We start from the raw sequence: 17640 nt of genomic DNA, 5'->3' as shown, positions 1-17640 counted from the left end.
TGAGGTCATGTGAATAATACTCAGGAGCCAATTTGAAGGGGCCATAGGACATTTTGAGCATTAAAAGGAATAATGCCTGCAATGGATTTAAACACATCAAAGTTATACATTCTAGTCCCTACAAAAAAAAAATCTCGTGTAGGACACCTTTGAAGATTGTTAGGGTATTACTCATTAATATATAAATTGATAAATGAAGGCAAAGAATAAAGCATTTATCTTGCTTTTCCTTGGGAACTTTATTTCAATGTAGCCAAATAGTTGATGAAGGAAAAATTTTCTTTATATAGAAATGACAGCTAAAAAAATCCAAAGAACTAGAAAATTACTTTTTACAATCCCCTAATGAAATGATAGGTCTAATTAACAATCATCAATGTTACTAAAGTCATTAGGGATACTGTATAATGAATGTAATTAGGCCAAGTACACCCAAATCACCTGATCCCCTCACCACCTACACAGCATTTTATCAAGAAAACTTTCAGCTCTGGCCAGTGTTGCTCAGTTGGTTGAACTTTGTCCCATGCACCAAAAGGTTACTGATTCCATTTCCGGTCAGGGCACAAGCTCTAGTTTTGGGCTTGATACTCAATAGGAAGCATGCAGGATGCTTCACTCTCACATCAATGTTTCTCTCTCTCCCTATCCCTTCCTCTCTCACTAAAATCAATCTAAACATAAAAAAAAAAATTTCAACTTTGAAAGAATTTTATAGTGATTACTTACATATCCACTGAATAGATTCTATTAGCATTTTATTATACTTGCTTTGCCACATATTAACCCCTGTTTTCAACTGTCTTTCCACCTCTTTTTTTTTTTTAATGAATTTCAGGGTTAATACAAATATCAGATACACCTCCCTAAATATTTTAGTATGAACTGTTCATCTGAACATCACCATAGGTAGACAAGCAGACTGTATGTGCCCTCCTGATGTAATACAGTAGGACAGATGCAGCAGCTCCTGGGAAGAGTTCTGACAAAATAAAATAAAATCCCCAAAATGTGAATCTGAATCTAATCAAGAAAAGGCAGGACAGAGAAGCGAGTTAATGCCATGAGGAAGCAATTGGTCAAATGCAGTAAGTGGGAAATTCTACAGGACAAATGACCCAGTTTCTCTATCAATCAAATAAATGGCATCAAAAAGGAGTATGGCTAAAAAAGAAAAAAAGGAGCAGGCTTTTGTAGCGTGAAAGGGACGTATAACCAAATGCAAAGTGTGGATCCTGATTCAAACAAACCAAGACATTTTTGAACAGTCATGGACCGAGTATTAGAAGATATAAGGGATTCTTGGTTGTAGTCATGGTATGGTAGTAACACATGCTCATTGTAAACACATTTAAACAATATAGAAGTGCAAAGTTTAAAAATGAGAGATTTCTGATTAAAGATGGTGTGTTGAACACAGGTGTTTATCTGCCTCCTCTGGAAACCACAAGGACCAATAGAGCAGGAAAGGAGAGACAGTACATAAAAGAGAATAAGATTTGGAAACTGGAGAATAGTAGCTGATTTAGCAACTTCAGAAAATGGAAAGCTAAGTGCCTGCATGGGAGAAGTCAAGAAGCAAAGCACTGCACTTCAATACAATTGTTTTGAAAAGAAAAAAATAAAAATAAAAGAAACAAGCTACTTCTCCCTGCAGAACTCTGGGAAGACTGGAGGCCCCAGATAAGCTTTAAAGATGGAGCTGAATTTAGAGCTTAATAGGTTGAAAGGCTGCACTAGCTTGGGTAGACCCCTTGATTCCTTCCTCAACTTTGTACAACCACCTCCTATCCACAGCAAAAGATTGGAGGTTTATTCTTTTTCTTTTTTTAAAATATATTTTTATTGATTTTCAGAGAAGAAAGGAGAGGTAGAGAGAGAGAGAAAAAAACATCAATGATGAGAGAATCACCGATCGGCTGCCTCCTGCACGCCTCACACAGGGGATTGGGCCAGGCATGTGGCCTTGACCAGAATCTAACCTAAGACCCTTCAGTCTGCAGGCCGACGCTCTATCCACAGAGCCAAACTGGTTAGGGCTGGAGGTTTATTCTTGAGAAAGGTTGAACCCAAGAGACTTTGGATTTGAGTGGTGTTAGCAAACTAAAGAACTGGAGGATTAAGTTGACATCTACATGCTCAGCAGTGAGGCCTCCAGCCCCCTTCCCCTCCGTTGCTAGAATGGTGGCAGCAGGTTTACCTATCCTCATAGATGAGTGTGAGGATTACGTGAGTCTATAACTGTGCTGTGTTCAGGATGGTACCTGGTAAATAGTAAATGCTTAATTTTATTATTGAATTAACCAGCAAAATAATTAAAGGTGGTTGTCTCTGTAGGGCCAGAATCAGGTGGGAGGAGGACACTGCTATTATTCATTATAAACTTTCAGGAATATTTGGCTTTTTCAATTATGCACCTTTACAAAAAACTTAAGGAAAAAGTAAAAGTCTCTCCCTCCCTCTCTGCAGCAGGCTTTAGTCACATACCTATCCTTGTGGCTGGCAGTCCTACCAAAGTCACAGGAAATGAGTAGAAGGGGGAGGAGATGTTATCCAAATAGGTATGGTGGTTTTGTTGTTACAAGAAAGTTTGCAGGAAAAGCTACTTCATAGATGACAATACTGCTGTTTATTATATTAACAGCTTCCAGGGTTTTATATATGTACTAGAGGCCCGGTACATGAAATCCATGCACGGGTGGGGTCCCTAGGCCTGGCTGGGGACCAGGACCTATCTGTGGGGCAACCAGGGGGACAATCAGGGGCCCCTACTGCCACCTGCCTTGGCTGCCCTGGTGCCATCTGCTCGCCGGTCCCACCCCCCCACTGCCACCAGTCGCCTGCCTCTGCAGGGTGACTGGTGGAATGATCAGGGGGGACCCACTGGCACCCGCCTTGGTTCACCTGGGGCCTGCAGAGTAGGGGCAGCTCCTGCATTGAGCATCTGCTCCCTAGTGGTCAGGGCACATCATAGTGAACGGTTGTTCCACCAGTCTTTCCACAGGTCGGTCGATTTGCATATTAGGCATTTATTATATAGATATACATATAGACAGATATAGGAAAGTTCTTTGTTACCAAAAATAGAATGATACTGATTGTTTTCCAACATATATAGTGGAGAGGAACTTAGAAAAAGTCAGAGGTTAGGTAGTTCTTTTCCAGTAATTTAACAACACTTGTGCTGATATAGAAGCATCCTATAAGCCAGGTGTGCTTTAGAAAACTCTTGAAAGGCAAAATAGGTAGCCCAAGATGCTCAATGAGAGTTTCTCTAAAAGGGCCAGTGTCCTTAACTCTGGCATCAATAAAGTCCTAGGCTAAGAGGGTGGTGAAAATTGCCATGACCATCATTGTTCATTTCAGTAGGTAGATCTTTAAATAATTTTTCTAGCTTCCTGCCTTATTACAAAAGACAAGTGTTAACAAGCCACTTTTTTTTTTTAATCTTAAGCTTACGATAAAGATTCTAGCGTAGTGTATAATTTGCCCAGAGAGTTGAACATGCAAGCTTGCATGGTATTTAGAGGCTTATTATGACCTATCTCAGTTGCCCCATTTTCAAAATGATGTTCCTCTTTTGAGCCATTAATCCTCAGTGTGTGTGTGTGTATGTGTGCGCATGCGCATGTGTGTGTGTCCAGTATGTACCTGTGTGTGCATGTACATGTGTATGTGTATGCTGTCTTTTATTCAAAAGTGTTTCTTCCTTTGAAAGTGATTAATCAATGTGCAGTTAAAATGATGCTGACCAAGTTAATTCCATTTAAGGTTTAGTAGGATGCCACATGTGATGTAAAATATTATACGTGAGTCTTAATCCTTTAAATATATTTGATACTTAAAAAATGACTCTGGTTCATTTGTACAAATTGTTTGAGGACACTGTCTTCTACATAAAATTGAATGCCTCTTCCCCAATTCTTTGCTTAATTAGAATAAGACTGTTTGCTTAATTAGAATAAGACTGTTAAAATTCAGGGGTGAGGCCCTGGCCGGGTAGCTCAGTTGGTTAGAACATTGTTCCAATATGACAAGGTTGTGGGTTCAATCCCTGGTCAGGGTACATGCAAGAATCAACCAATGAATGCATAAATAAGTAGAACAACAAATCGGTGTGTGTTTTTTCTCTATCGCTCTCAAATTCAATTAAAATTTTTTAAATTTTTTTTTAAAAAGTGAGTGGGCCCTAGCTGGTTTGGCTCATTGGATAGAGAGTCAGCCTGTAGACTGAAGGGTCCCGGGTTCAATTCTGGTCAAGGGCACATATCCCCAGCTCTGGTTGGGGATAGTATGGGAGACAACCAATCAATGTGTCTCTCACAATCGATGTGTTTCTCTCTGTCTCTCTCCTTCCCTTCCACTCTCTCTAAAAATCCATGGAAAAATATTTTTGGGTGAGGATTAATAGCAACAACAAAAATAGTTGCTAGGATGAGGGGAAGATATTCTTGAGGAGGAAAAACTCATTAGAAAAAGTAGATCTAGGACCTTCTACATTGGTCAAAAGTAACAAATCCTTTTTCATTTTAATTTCCTGCCAAAAATTCATGAAAAGTAAAAGGAGTTGGTTTAGTATATTAAAACATTTGGAAAAGTTTAAATGGGCTTTCTCACTTATTGACCATATGGCCTTGAGCAGATTACCTCCTTAAGTCTCAAGATTCTTCACCTCAAAATGAGGACAAGAGTAGTGACCTCCTAGAGTTAATATGAGGCCTAAGTGATATTGTGTATGTAAAATACTGAGCACCATGCCTTCTACACAATAGTAGTTGTTGTTGAAGGTTCTTTTTTTTAAAATATTTTATTGATTTTTTACAGAGAGGAGGAGAGAGGGATAGAGAGCTAGAAACGTCGATGAGAAAGAAACATTGACCAGCTGCCTCCTGCACACCCCCTACCGGGGATGTGCCCGCAACCAAGGTACATGCCCTTGACCGGAATCGAACCTGGGACCTTTCAGTCTGCAGACCGACGCTCTACCACTGAGCCAAACCGGTTTCGGCATGTTGAAGGTTCTTGCTATCATGATGTTGATGTGGAAGAAGATGAAGATGTAGACCTAAGATGTAAAGAAAATGTTGAGGTTTTTTTTTTTTCTTTCTCCCCACTGATTCTAAATCCCTTTTCTGTGATAGGTGGTGGACTTTGTCGCAGCAACACTGCAGCGAGCCTGTGCAAGCTTGGCCCACCAGACAGAGAGCACTGTGGAGTCACAGACACTGAGCATGTCCATGGGGCTGGTGGCTGTCATGCTGGGAGGAGCTGTACAGGTGAGTTGCAGACATGAGCCAAACTTGAAGGGAGGGAGAAGTGAAGAGAAGAGAAACACCTATGGTTTCCCTTCCATACCCTTGTGAGAAATAAGAATGGATATTACACAGAGGAGAACCAGGATAAACAAGTCAAGTTGTTAATGAGAATTGTCTCCAAAGTAGAGGACAAGAAAATGTGCACTTCCACTTTGTCACCTGTGGAGTGGTCACCGTCAGAGAGGCAGGACCCTTTCTGACCTGGCATACGCTTGATTTGGAAATGCTCAGCACAGTGCTTTGCATCCATGGCGAATACTGAATCCTCTTACCCTCACTGTACTCGCTTCCAAAGCCGGTTCCTACTGTTCCAGTCAGGGGAAGCCTTTGTAACGTGATGGTTGCTTAGGGTTCCATCTGTTTTAATATATTTTTTATTGATTCTTTTACAGAGAGGAGGAGAGAGAGATATAGAGCTAGAAACGTCGATGAGAGAGAAACATCGACCAGCTGCCTCTTGCACACCCCCCACCGGGGATGTGCCCGCAACCAATGTACATGCTCTTGACCAGAATTGAACCCCGGACCTTTCAGTCCGCAGACCAACACTCTACCACTGAGCCAAACCGGTTTCGGCGGGTTCCATCTGTTTTAAATAGTTTCGTTTTGGCATAGGATCCATTGTTTTGCTCATATCCTGTAACATGTTAAAGCTTTGTTCCCAGTGGATGTATCTTTTACGTACTCTTAATTTATAATTTTTAAATTTTTTTCTCTCAAAGTATTTATTACACACTTGCTTTGTGCTAGATACTGAGCTAAGGTGCTGGGAATAAAACAGTGGACCAAGGAGACATGGTCTCTACCCTCATGAAGCTTGCAGTTCAGTAAGGGAGTCAGATACCAAATAACTATCCCAAAAATGTACATAGAATTGAATGAAGTTACAGAAAGGTGGAAGTTACCAGGAGAACATAGCGTTCAATTTAGGCTGGGAAGGACTCTTCTGAGGAAGTGTAAGGTTGAGGTAAGAGTTGAATGATGGATAGAAATTTGGGTGTACATGTTGTGCGGATGGAGGAAACTCTTCCAATTAAAGAAAACATTTGTATAAAGCCCAGGAAGCAGGAAAGAGCTTGGTATACTTGAGACACTGATAGAAGGTCAATACAGCTGAAAGGTAGAGACTGAGGGTCAAAGTAGTGCTAGACAAGGTGGAAAGGTATGCTCTAGCCAATTATTTCTATACTAGAGGCCCAGTGCATGAAATTCATGCACAGGTAGGGTCCTTAGGCCTGGAGCAATCAGGGCCAATTGGGGCCTTCAGGTGCCAGCCGGGCCTCCTGGTGGTCATCACACATCATAGCGAGCCATCGAGCTCCTATGCAAAAGCCTAATATGCAAATTGTCCCCTTGGGAGTCTTCCATCGAACTCCCAAGGGGACAATTTGCATATTAGGCTTTTAGATAGATAGATAGATAGATAGATAGATAGACAGACAGACAGACTGACTAGAGGCCTGGTGCATGAAATTCATGCATAGTGGAGGGGGTTCCCTCAGTCCAGCCTGCATCCTCTCGCAGGGGGATGTTCTGCTGGTTTAGGCCCGATCCTGCTGCAGGATTGGGCCTAAACCGGCAGTCGGACATTCCTCTCACAATCCGGGACCGCTGGCTCCTAACCACTCGCCTGTCTGATCATTTCTAACCACTCGTCTACCTGCCACATCGCCACTAACCCCTCTGCCTGCCTGCCTCACTGCCCCTAACCACTTGCTTGCCTGCCTCATCATCCCTAACCACTTTGCATCCCTGCTTCATTGTCCCTAAACCACTCGCCTGCCTGCCTAATTACCTCTAACCGCTTGCCTGCCTGCCTGATCACCCCTAACCATCCTGCCTGCCTGCCTCATTGCCTCTAGTCACTTTTGCCTTGGCCCTGCCACTGCCATTTCATCCAGAAGGACATCTGGAATGACATCCAGAAGGTCTTTTGGCTGTCTGGTCTTATTAGCATATTATGCTTTTATTATTATAGAAGATTAGGTTAGGAGACTACAAGAAGGCAGAATGGACTTAGTGCAAGTATTATGAAATCTAACCTGAAATCAGACTAGCTATAGCTCTTAACAATGAGTAGGGAACCCTTTGGGAATGGAATTTTGAGTTTGAGGATTCAAATTTGATACCAATTTTTTTCATATACTGATTCTTGATATGGATTTCCCATCTCTAACCTGTCCCAAATGGAAAAATAGAACATAGAAATCTCCATTTCCCTTTCTAAAAGCCTATTGTTGGGACTGGCTGTGTTAATTAGTATTGTTTTAAGAGCGCCTCACGATTTACGCAAATGTACATCCCTTACCTGTCCCTGTCCCTGCTCTTTCATGAGCCATCCTGACTCACTGCTTACTTCCTGGTTTTCTCTGACTTTGCAGTTACTTCAATTAACATAAACACGTCACCCTCATACTTTTGCTCTAAATCTAGTCTTTTTCCCCCGTTTGGTTCATGGATTTACTAGTATAGGTAATGCTGGGTTTTCTGTCTTCATGTTGGAAAAAAAATGTCATGATTCTGAATTACGTTTTCAGATAACCATTGTCAGGCTTAGGGTTTTTGCTTCAGAGTGGAGATTATACTGTACCTATTCTCAATAAGGACTAATCATTTTAATTAATGAAACAGTATCTAGTAGCATTTGAACCTTCCTTTTTCTTTCCATTCTAATGTATGTAATTAAGGTAATCATTAAAACATAGTGACTGAGAAGAGAAGTTAATTAGGAGGAAGTGTAGGTCTAAGACTTCTAATAGAACAACTGTAACTCCAAACTCAAATTTCTAAATTTCAGGATTGGTCACAGTACAAGTAATATGATGCTAGGAACTTCCCTGTCCCCTCAGGAAGCAATTTTTGCCTGATGCTTTCTGGCCTGTTGGGACTTCAGCTTTGAGGCTCAGGTGGTGGGGCTAGACTTGAACCCAGATCTTAAAATCTCATACCACATTTTCTGAGAGTATCGTGGAATGACCTTAGTCAAGAAATATTTATCAAGTGCCTCTTTGCCCTCATGGAGCTTACCTTTTAGTCGCTATGATTAATATGATGAATTCTTAATTATTTTTTTAAAAGATTCTTATTTTTATATTTTATATCTTAAGTATAGCTCACCATAAAACAGGGCATACTGCATGCTAACTTAGAACAAAAGTAAAAATACTACTGGTAAGTAAATTCAGTGCCATTACCAGGTATGTAAACTAAAGCAGTGGTTCTCAACCTTTCTAAATGCCACAACCCTTTAATACAGTTCCTCATGTTGTGGTGACCCCCAACGATAAAATTATTTTCGTTGGTACTTCATAACTGTAATTTTGCTACTGTTATGAATCGTAATGTAAATATCTGTGTTTTCCAATGGTCTTAGGCGACCCTGCTAGCAGTTCTCAGCCTGTGGGTTGTGACCCACAGGTTGAGAACCGCTGCTGTAGAGCCTAAGACCACCGGATCCAGGTCAGCTAAAGATCTGAAGAAATAATTGGTGATATATGGAAATGAGAACACAAAAAATAAATGTAAGTACTTTTCAGAATTGGCAATTTTTAGGTCAGGATTTTATTGCTGGAAGAGACCCTGTGATTCTTCCAAAACAGTGATTCTCGCTGGAGCAGGATGAGGGTATGTCTGCCCCAGAGGGGAGCTGTGCAAAGTCTCTGGTGGGGCTTTTTCATTGTGCAGTTCCCTCTCTGGATGTCATGCCCATTCTCAGATGCTTCCCTTATAAGCACCTTCCCGTCACCCTCAACCCTGGCCCTGCCCCCAGTTCTCAAATTGAAAATTTGCAGAAGTTTAGAACAAGTCACCATCTAACTGGGTCACTCCTGACACCCTGAGGAAACTCATAGTTGTGGGCTGACATAGCTCTGCTTATTCCATTTCTGAAGCATTCCAGAAACTCTGGAAGAGAGGCAGTCAGATAAAGGACTCTGTCACTTGTGGGCTGCTCCTCCAGGCCTCAGGGCTCTCACACAGAATTCTGTGCTGAGGAGCAGTGACAGTAAAACCAGAGGCTTCATGGCAGATCTCAATCTTTTTTTTTTTTTTTTTTTTTTTTTTTTTTTTTTTTTTTTTTTTAAATATATTTTATTGATTTTGTGCAGAGAGGAAGGGAGAGAGATAGTTAGAAACATCGATGAGAGAGAGTCATCGATAAGCTGCCTCTTGCACACCCCCTACTGGGGATATGCCCGCAACCAAGGCACATGCCCTTGACCGGAATCGAACCCGGGACCTTTCAGTCCCCAAGCCGACGCTCTATCCATTGAGCCAAACCGGTCTCGGCCAGATCTCAATCTTGATGGCAGCCCTAGATGACCCTTGAAAAGTAATTAACTGGGAAGTGCCTCAGTTTTCTCATCTAATTAAGTGAATATTCCTTTATATCTCAAAATAGTTTTTTAATATTTATCAACAAATAGTTGATACTTGTAATCTTAGATTTCCCTCATTTTTCTAATAGTGGGGAATCTGTAGGCTTATGAAGCTGAGGATGTGCATTGCTTTGATTGCCTTATCAACTATTTGATTCAGAAAACACCTACTTGCCCATGTGATTAAAGTATAATAGGAGGAACCCCCAATGACTAAGAAATTTGAAAATGGGAGAACAGCTTTTTTTTTTTTTAGACAATTTTTAGAGCAGTTTTAGGTGCGCAGAAAAATTGAGCAGTGGGTATAGAGGATTCTCATGTACCTGCCTCCTCCACTATCAACATCATGCAATAGAGTGGTACATTTATTACAGTCGATGGACCTACGCTGATACATCATTATCACCCAGAGTCTATAGTTTACATTAAAGCTCACTCCTGGTGTTGTACACTTTGTGGATTTTGACAAATGTACAATGACGTGTATCTACCACATGTAATAGTTTCACTGTCCTAAAAACCCTCAGTGCTCTATTCATTCTGTCCCCTCTAATCCCCAATCCCTGACAACCACTGATCTTTCTACTGTCTCTACAGTTTTGCCTTTCTCAGATTGTTACATGGTTGAAAGCATACACTGTGTAGCCTTTCCAGGCTGGTTTCTTTTACTTAGTAATATGTATTTAAGGTTCCTCCACGTCTTTTTTGGTTTGATAACCCATTTCTTTTTAGTATTGAATAATTTCTGGTAGGTGTATAGTGGTATCTTATTGTTTTAATTTGAAATGCCTTGATATAGGATATTTAGTATCTCTTCATATGCTGTATATCTGTGCATCTTCTTTGGTGAAGTGTCTGTTGAGATCTTTTGCCTATTTTTAATTCGGTTGTTTGTTTACTCATTGTTGAGTTTTAAGAGTTCTTTGTATATTTTGGATAAGTGTCTTTAATCAGATATGCCGTTTGCAAATATTTCTTCCTGGCCTGTGGCTTGTCTTCTCTTTTTCTTGACATTGTCTTCTGAAGTGTCAAGAACAGAAGTTTTTAATTTTAATGAAGTCTAGCTGATTAATTATTTCTTTCTTGGGTTCCTTTTATTTGGTATTTAATAGAAAAAAAGTCATCTCCATATTCAAGATCATAAAGATTTTTCTCCTATATTATCTTATAGGAACTTCATAGTTTTGCATTTTACAGTCTATGATCTATTTTGAGTTAATTTTTGTGAAGGTGTAAGGTCTGTGTCTAAATTATTTTTTTTTTTTCTTTTCTGCACATGAATGTCCAATCATTCCATCACCATTTGTTGAAAAGTCTGTCTTTTCTTCATTGTATTGCCTTTGCTTCTTTGTCAAAGATCAGTTTACTATATTTTTGTAGGTCTATTTCTGGGTTCTCTTTTCCATAAGTCTATTCGTTTTATATTGTATAAAATTTTTAAAGAAATTTTATATAATGGAAATGAAAAAGAGTCCATGTACTGTAGATATTCCCATTTCAGATGCATAAAGAAAAAAAAAAAACAACACATACACAAAGATCCATGATACTAGAGAGGCACTGAATGATGTTTAACATAATGATAACACTAGCAAAATTTTTCTAAAATATCGTTCAGTTCCATATAAATTCCTGATAAAATTGACCCTTTTCTTAGGTAACACATACCTTTACACTAGACACACATACTCTCTTCCTTAAGATACAATAACACAAAAATGGTCAGTTGTTTTACACATGAAGATAATCTGACATATGTTGCAAAACTAGAAATTCTACTTTATGCCAAATTTGCATTAGTTTGTAATGGTTTAAACAAAGAATTTTGAGGAGAGTGTGTGGTGAAATTCTACAGGTATAAACCTGTCATGTACCTCAAGTTTTCACTTAATTTGGAGGAAAGTGGTGGGGAAAGTGAGCAGTAACAATTTGTGGACTTATAATATAAAATGAGAACATTATATAGATCTTGCAAAAACAGTTAGTTGGTTAATTGGTTGTTTGTTGGATAATGAAACAAATGAATAAGTAATAAATATCCTGCCTTGTTCTAAAAAGGATTTAAGAATTGCAATATTTTGCCCAGCCTGTTTGGCTCAGCGGGTCTTGGGTTTGATTCTGGTCAAGAGCACATACCTTGGTTGCAGGCTCGATTCCCAGCACGTGTGGGAGGCATTCTTCGATATCTTTCTCACATCGATGTTTCCCTCTTTGTGTCCCTCCCCATCTCTTCCACTGTCTCTAAAAAAATAAAATAAAATAAAATAAAGTAAATCAATAGATAAAATATCCTTCATGAAGATTAACAGAAAAAAACATAAAACTGCAAAGTTTTCAAATTATCAGGGCCTCATGAAGTTTCATATGATAATTTCCTCAGTATTTTCAAACAGAAAAAGATTACAACTGATTTTTGTTTTCTGCATGTACCTTTCCTAGTGAGGACTATGAAATTATTAGAACAAAGCTTCTGGAAAAAATAAAATCTCATGTAATTTTCACTCCTGATTCCTAGCAGAAATTCCCTTTAGCCAATTATTGTCCCATTCCTTTCCCTACCTGTGGTGCCATCGTATGCTACCTAGCCTCTTTAGATAATTTAATTAAGAACATTTATCCAAGTGAGACCATGTAGGATATTAGCCAGACTTGTTGAGTTCACATCTTACCATGTAGCCTTGGACATGGTACTTAACTGTTCTGTGCTTCGGTTTCCTCCTGTTTAAAATAGAGATAAAACACCACACCTGAAACCTATATGATCATGTTCTCCAATGCCATCCCAATAAATTTACTAAAAAAATAAAATGTAGATAATCATTGTAATTAGATCATAGGGACATGAATGTGTGTTTTGTTTATTGTATTTATTTTTAAAACATTTACATAGTACTTACTATAGTATGTGTCAGGCACTAAGTATCTTGCCAATAGGAACTCATCTTTTTATGGCAGAAGGCATACTAAAAATATAATAAAAGTAAAAAATACATTAATCTGGAAAATAATTTTTATCATATGATTGGGTATTAAAATATGACTTGGGCTCTAGCCAGTTTGGCTCAATGGATAGAGGGTCCTGGATTTGATTCTAATCAAGGACACGTACCTCAGTTGCAGGCTTCTCCCTAGCCCAGGCCCTGGTTGGGGAGCGTGCAGGAGGCAACCAGTCAATGAATTTCTTTCACATTGATATTTCTCGCTGTTGTTCCCTCTTTCTTTCACTCTTTCTAAAAATCAATGGAAAATATCCTTGGGTGACAGTTTAAAAAATCTGATTTGGTAAGAATAGCTGTAGAGATAAACAGTTTAAGGGATAAGTGGGTATAAAGGATGTAAACAGGCTGTTGACAGAAAAAGAAATGCTGATTGCTAATAAACATGGAAGGATGTCTAGCAACACTATTAGTTTGGCTAATGCAAATTAAAACCATAAGATGCCATGTTAATGCTCATCAGATTGTAAAACTTAAGAGCAATAATCTGCATTACTGATGTATTTGTTAATTTAGAAAAGGACCTATAAAAATGATAAGTATTCAATAAATGTTTTTTGTTGTAATTGCTCAACAGTGGCTATTAGTGCTAGATGCAACAAGATTTTCTCCCCGCCCCTTTTACTCAGGATGCGTTGCCTTATGTTCAAGTCATGTTAGCATTTGCCATTTTTTCATTTCATTTTGTAGTTGAAGTCAAGTGATTTTGCTGCCCTGAAGCAATTGCTGCCTCTGTTGGAGAGGGTCTCCAACACACACCCAGACCCTGTCATCCAAGAACTCGCTGCTGACCTCCGCATCACCATCTCTACCCATGGAGCCTTTTCCACCGAGGCTGTCAGTGTGGCTGCCCAGAGCACCCTGAGCAAAAGGGATCCAGAAAGGAAAATGGAAGAGCGGCAACAAACCAGTCACGAAAGATACACTGATGTGTCGGTCACCCACCTCGAACAACAGCAAAGCCATGCGAAATCCAGTCAGACGGGCCTGAAGTCCAGTGCTCCGCTCATTCCTCAGGAGGTCAGCGAGCCCAGCACTACTGCAAACCAGAAATCAGGAAGCATAACCACAGAACAGCTCCAGGAAGTTCTTTTATCTGCTTACGACCCTCAAATTCCAACACGGGCTGCTGCCCTGCGGACTCTTTCTCGCTGGATAGAACAGAGAGAAGCAAGAGCCCTCGAGGTGCAAGAGAAGCTTCTCAAGGTGAGGAGAGCACCCTGCAGAAACAGACATATGGGAGGGGCAGCTTCCCAGTGTCTTACTGTGTATCAAGACCTGTCCTGGTTTACTTGCAGGGAACTTGTAATTGTCTGAGGAGGGAAGTCTTAGACAGAGGAGAGACCCAGATAATCTCACAAGGCTAAACTGAACATGAACAGAATACCAGAATTTTTTAAAATATATTTTATTGATTTTTTATTTTTTTTATTTTTTTTTACAGGGAGGAAGGGAAAGGGGGAGGGAGAGAGAGTTAGAAACATCGATGAGGGAGAAACACTGATCAGTTGCCTCCTGCATAACCCCTTCTGGGGAGATGCCGCAACAAAGGCACATGCCCTTGACCTGAATGGAACCTGAGACCCTTGAATTCCCAGGCCGATGCTCTACCCACTGAGCCAAACCAGCTAGGGCAGAGTACCCGAATTTTTACAGGCAAGAAATGCTGTGGACAGTCAGGGAAAGGAGAGAGTTAAACTCTGGAGGAAGTATCTCTTGATATGGCCTTAACAAACAAGTAAAGTCTGAGCAGATGAAAGAAGAGAGGCTGGAACAGAATGAGCAAATTCCCAGAGAAGGGCAAGTACCTTTCTGTAAGTAGACGCTGCGGCCAGCCAGATAAGCCACCTGTTTTCTCTGGGCCCCTCTTAGAGGGGCCTTAGAACTGGTTCTCCTGCCCTCTACTCCCTCCATCACCGTGAAAAAAATACACGTTGTTCTTTACATCACAGATTTATGTGGGAGAACATATGTGTTTAGCAGGAATCTTCTCTCTTTTTGGAAATTATCCTGACCTCAGTATGGGTTAAGAGCAAATGACCCAGAGCAGCGGTTGCCAACTTTTTGGACCTCACGGACCACCAGTGGTCCGCGGATCATTGGTTGACAACGGCTGATCTAGAGACTACTGAGTAAATTCTAGATCCTTTTCTTGGACAAGCCACTTAAACTTTCTGAGCCGCAGTTTCTAAATTTTTAAAAGGAGGGTCCACTTTATATTGAAAGATTTAAAATAAAATCATCCAGCCGAAGCCGATTTGGCTCAGTGGATAGAGCTTCGGCCTGCAGACTGAAAGGTCTCAGGTTCGATTCCAGTCAGGGGTATGTACCTTGGTTGTGGGCACATCCCCGGTGAGGGGTGTGCAGGAGACAGCTGGTCGATGATTCTCTCTCATCAATGTTTCTAATTCTCTATCTCTTTCTTCCTCTCTGTAAAAAATCAATAAAATATATATTAAAAATAAATTAATTAAATAAAATAAAATCATCTATGTAAAGCACCAATTATAGTGACAGGCACATAATGAGCATCAAATAAAGGTTAGCTGTTGTTATTATCTCTTCCATATGGCTAAGCTATTAGAGTAAGAATTGCAATTCTGATTGAAACCATTTATTTTTAGTCACTGAAGTATTAGATTCAACAGTATAATAATAATTGCTATTTATTGAGACAAACCCTATACTTTTCAGATGTTGTCTGTAGTCCTCATAACTACTGCAATATTGGTATTGTCCCCATTTTGTAGGTGAGAAAATCGAGGAATGGAAATGTGCCAAGGATCTGTTGTCATTAAAATATTGCTGAAAACATTGTTTTATATCTTCTTTGAGTAATCATCAAAAAAAATCCCTTCATACCCCTATTTAGATGGTGAATTAATCGAACATCTTTGGGATTTTAAAAAATTTATTTAATCTTCATCTGTTATACATAACAGGTCATCAAGGTCCTGTCAATTCTTTTTCCAAGAAACCTTTCAAATCAACCTCTTCCTCTTTATTCCCATGGCTACTACCGTGGATTAAGCTTCCTTTACTTCCTACATGATCCCCGCCCCTTCCAACTGGCCATCTTCCCAAATGAGCTAATTTAGGCTTTCCCTAACATGCTGCACATGCTGAGACCAGCAGTATCAATTAATATCAAGAATCGCTGTACTAACAGAGGATGCATCACTACACATGGAACAGGCACCCCCATCTTCCCCTAGACACCAAGCAGGAGACACATGGGCTCACGGCCACTATCTTTCTCCCGCCCTCACGTTAGGGCCTACACCCAGCATGTCATTGTCATGTCTTCTGGATAAGCAGTACCCATAGTGGTTGGCACGCCCTGATGAGTTCCTAAATTATAAGATGTGTTGGGACTCATTTATTACTAATGTCAGTTGAAGTACTAAAATTTAGAAAAGATTTTAAAACAAATTAGAACAGATTTAAAGTTATCCCAATAATAATGATTCTGTCTTGCACGTGTATTTCCATATGCTTTCTAAGTGTAAGAGAAAAGGATCAAATTACAGCAAACGTGCCATCAACTGAACATAACCCCAAACTTGGCCTTTTGTGTGTCATGGCCCGTAGTCTGTCATGTCATATTGCGAATGTTGTCCCCCATGGGCTGTGAAGGGAAAAATGGTGAGGACTGCTCCTCCAGATTTTGGTTTCCAAGCGTACTCCTAGTGCATGCTTGACTACTTCTCTTAATCATTACCCTTTCTTAATTTTTATAAAAATGGGACTCCAAACTTATATAGTGTTTTCCCCACAAGACTTTAAAAGTCAGACCAGGGTCTAGCTGTAAGATAAATAAGCAAAGCGTGTATTCTTTTGAAGCTGCTCTTTGTGAGTCACACCACTGCTGTATTTTGTGGTTCCAGATATTCTTGGAGAATTTGGAGCATGAAGATGCCTTTGTATATCTGTCTGCTATCCAGGGTAAGTTAGTCCTGATTTAAGAACTTTGAGTGTGTGAATCAAAAAATCTTTCATGTGTATTTGCACAAAACCTCTAAAGTCATAGAGCCACAAGGCTGCTGATTATTCTGTCTAGTTTTCTGTCTCCTAGCAAGGACTTTATTTACCAGGTGTACTAGTTAATAATGGGGATTTTTTCAATAGATGGAGTTACACATATGTTGATATATATATGTGATTTGATATATATGCTATTTTGTTGTATTGACAGCAAGCTTCAAAGCTTCATATGTCAAACATGCTTAAAGGTGTCGAAAAAAAAAGCATTTACGGGAAGTTTTAATTCTTTATTTTGAATAAAAAATTATTATATGCTTCGGGAAGCTTATGATGAACATGCTCCATCTCAAGATTCTTGTGAATGCTGGTTTAAACGCTTTAAAAGTGATGATTTCAATGTGAAAGACTAAGAATGTCCAAATCAACCGAAAAAGTTTGAAGATCTACCATTATAAGCATTATTGAATGAAGATGCATGTCAAACTCAAAAACAACTTGCAGAAAGATTAAATGTTGCTCAGCAAACAATGTCCGATCGTTTACAAGCAATGGGACAGATTTTAAAGGAAGGGAACTGAGTGCCACATCAACTGAATGAAAGACAAATGGAAAACCAAAAAGCCATCAGTAAAATGTTGCTTCAACGGCACGAAAGAAAGTCTTTTTTGCATCGAATTGTGACTGATAATGAAAAGTGGATTTATTTTGAGAATCCCACACACACAAAATCATGGATTGATGCAGGTCAACCATCAACATCAACTGCAAGGCCAAATCACTTCAGAAAGAAGACAATGCTCTATGTTTGGTGGGATCAGGAAGGTGAGGTTTACTATGAGCTTCTAAAACTGGGTGAAACGTTTAATACTGATCGCTACCAACAACAAATAACCAATTTGAACCACCCTTCAATTGTAAAATGACCAGAATGGAGCAGAAAACACTGCAAAGTAATTTTGCTTCATGATA

At 39.7% G+C, this 17640-nt stretch overlaps 1 protein-coding gene across 2 annotated transcripts in view; it reads left to right on the top strand.

The window, feature by feature from the left end:
• Positions 1-17640, top strand: part of TANGO6 (transport and golgi organization 6 homolog) — a 136016-nt gene that overhangs the window by 42841 nt on the left and 75535 nt on the right. For both annotated transcript variants that reach the window (XR_004988562.2, XM_036441362.2), the window contains exons 12-14: positions 5142-5276; positions 13378-13893; positions 16575-16632. Coding sequence is in view for 1 of the 2 variants with exons in the window: in XM_036441362.2 (XP_036297255.1) it covers positions 5142-5276; positions 13378-13893; positions 16575-16632 (709 nt within the window). In the remaining variant the exon portion in view is untranslated. The remainder of the gene's footprint in view (positions 1-5141; positions 5277-13377; positions 13894-16574; positions 16633-17640) is intronic.

Source organism: Pipistrellus kuhlii, unplaced genomic scaffold, assembly GCF_014108245.1.
Source record: "Pipistrellus kuhlii isolate mPipKuh1 unplaced genomic scaffold, mPipKuh1.p scaffold_m20_p_17, whole genome shotgun sequence".
Lineage (NCBI taxonomy): Eukaryota > Metazoa > Chordata > Mammalia > Chiroptera > Vespertilionidae > Pipistrellus > Pipistrellus kuhlii.
The sequence above is the reverse complement of the archived record's forward strand: the minus strand, read 5'-3'. Positions and strand labels throughout refer to the sequence as shown.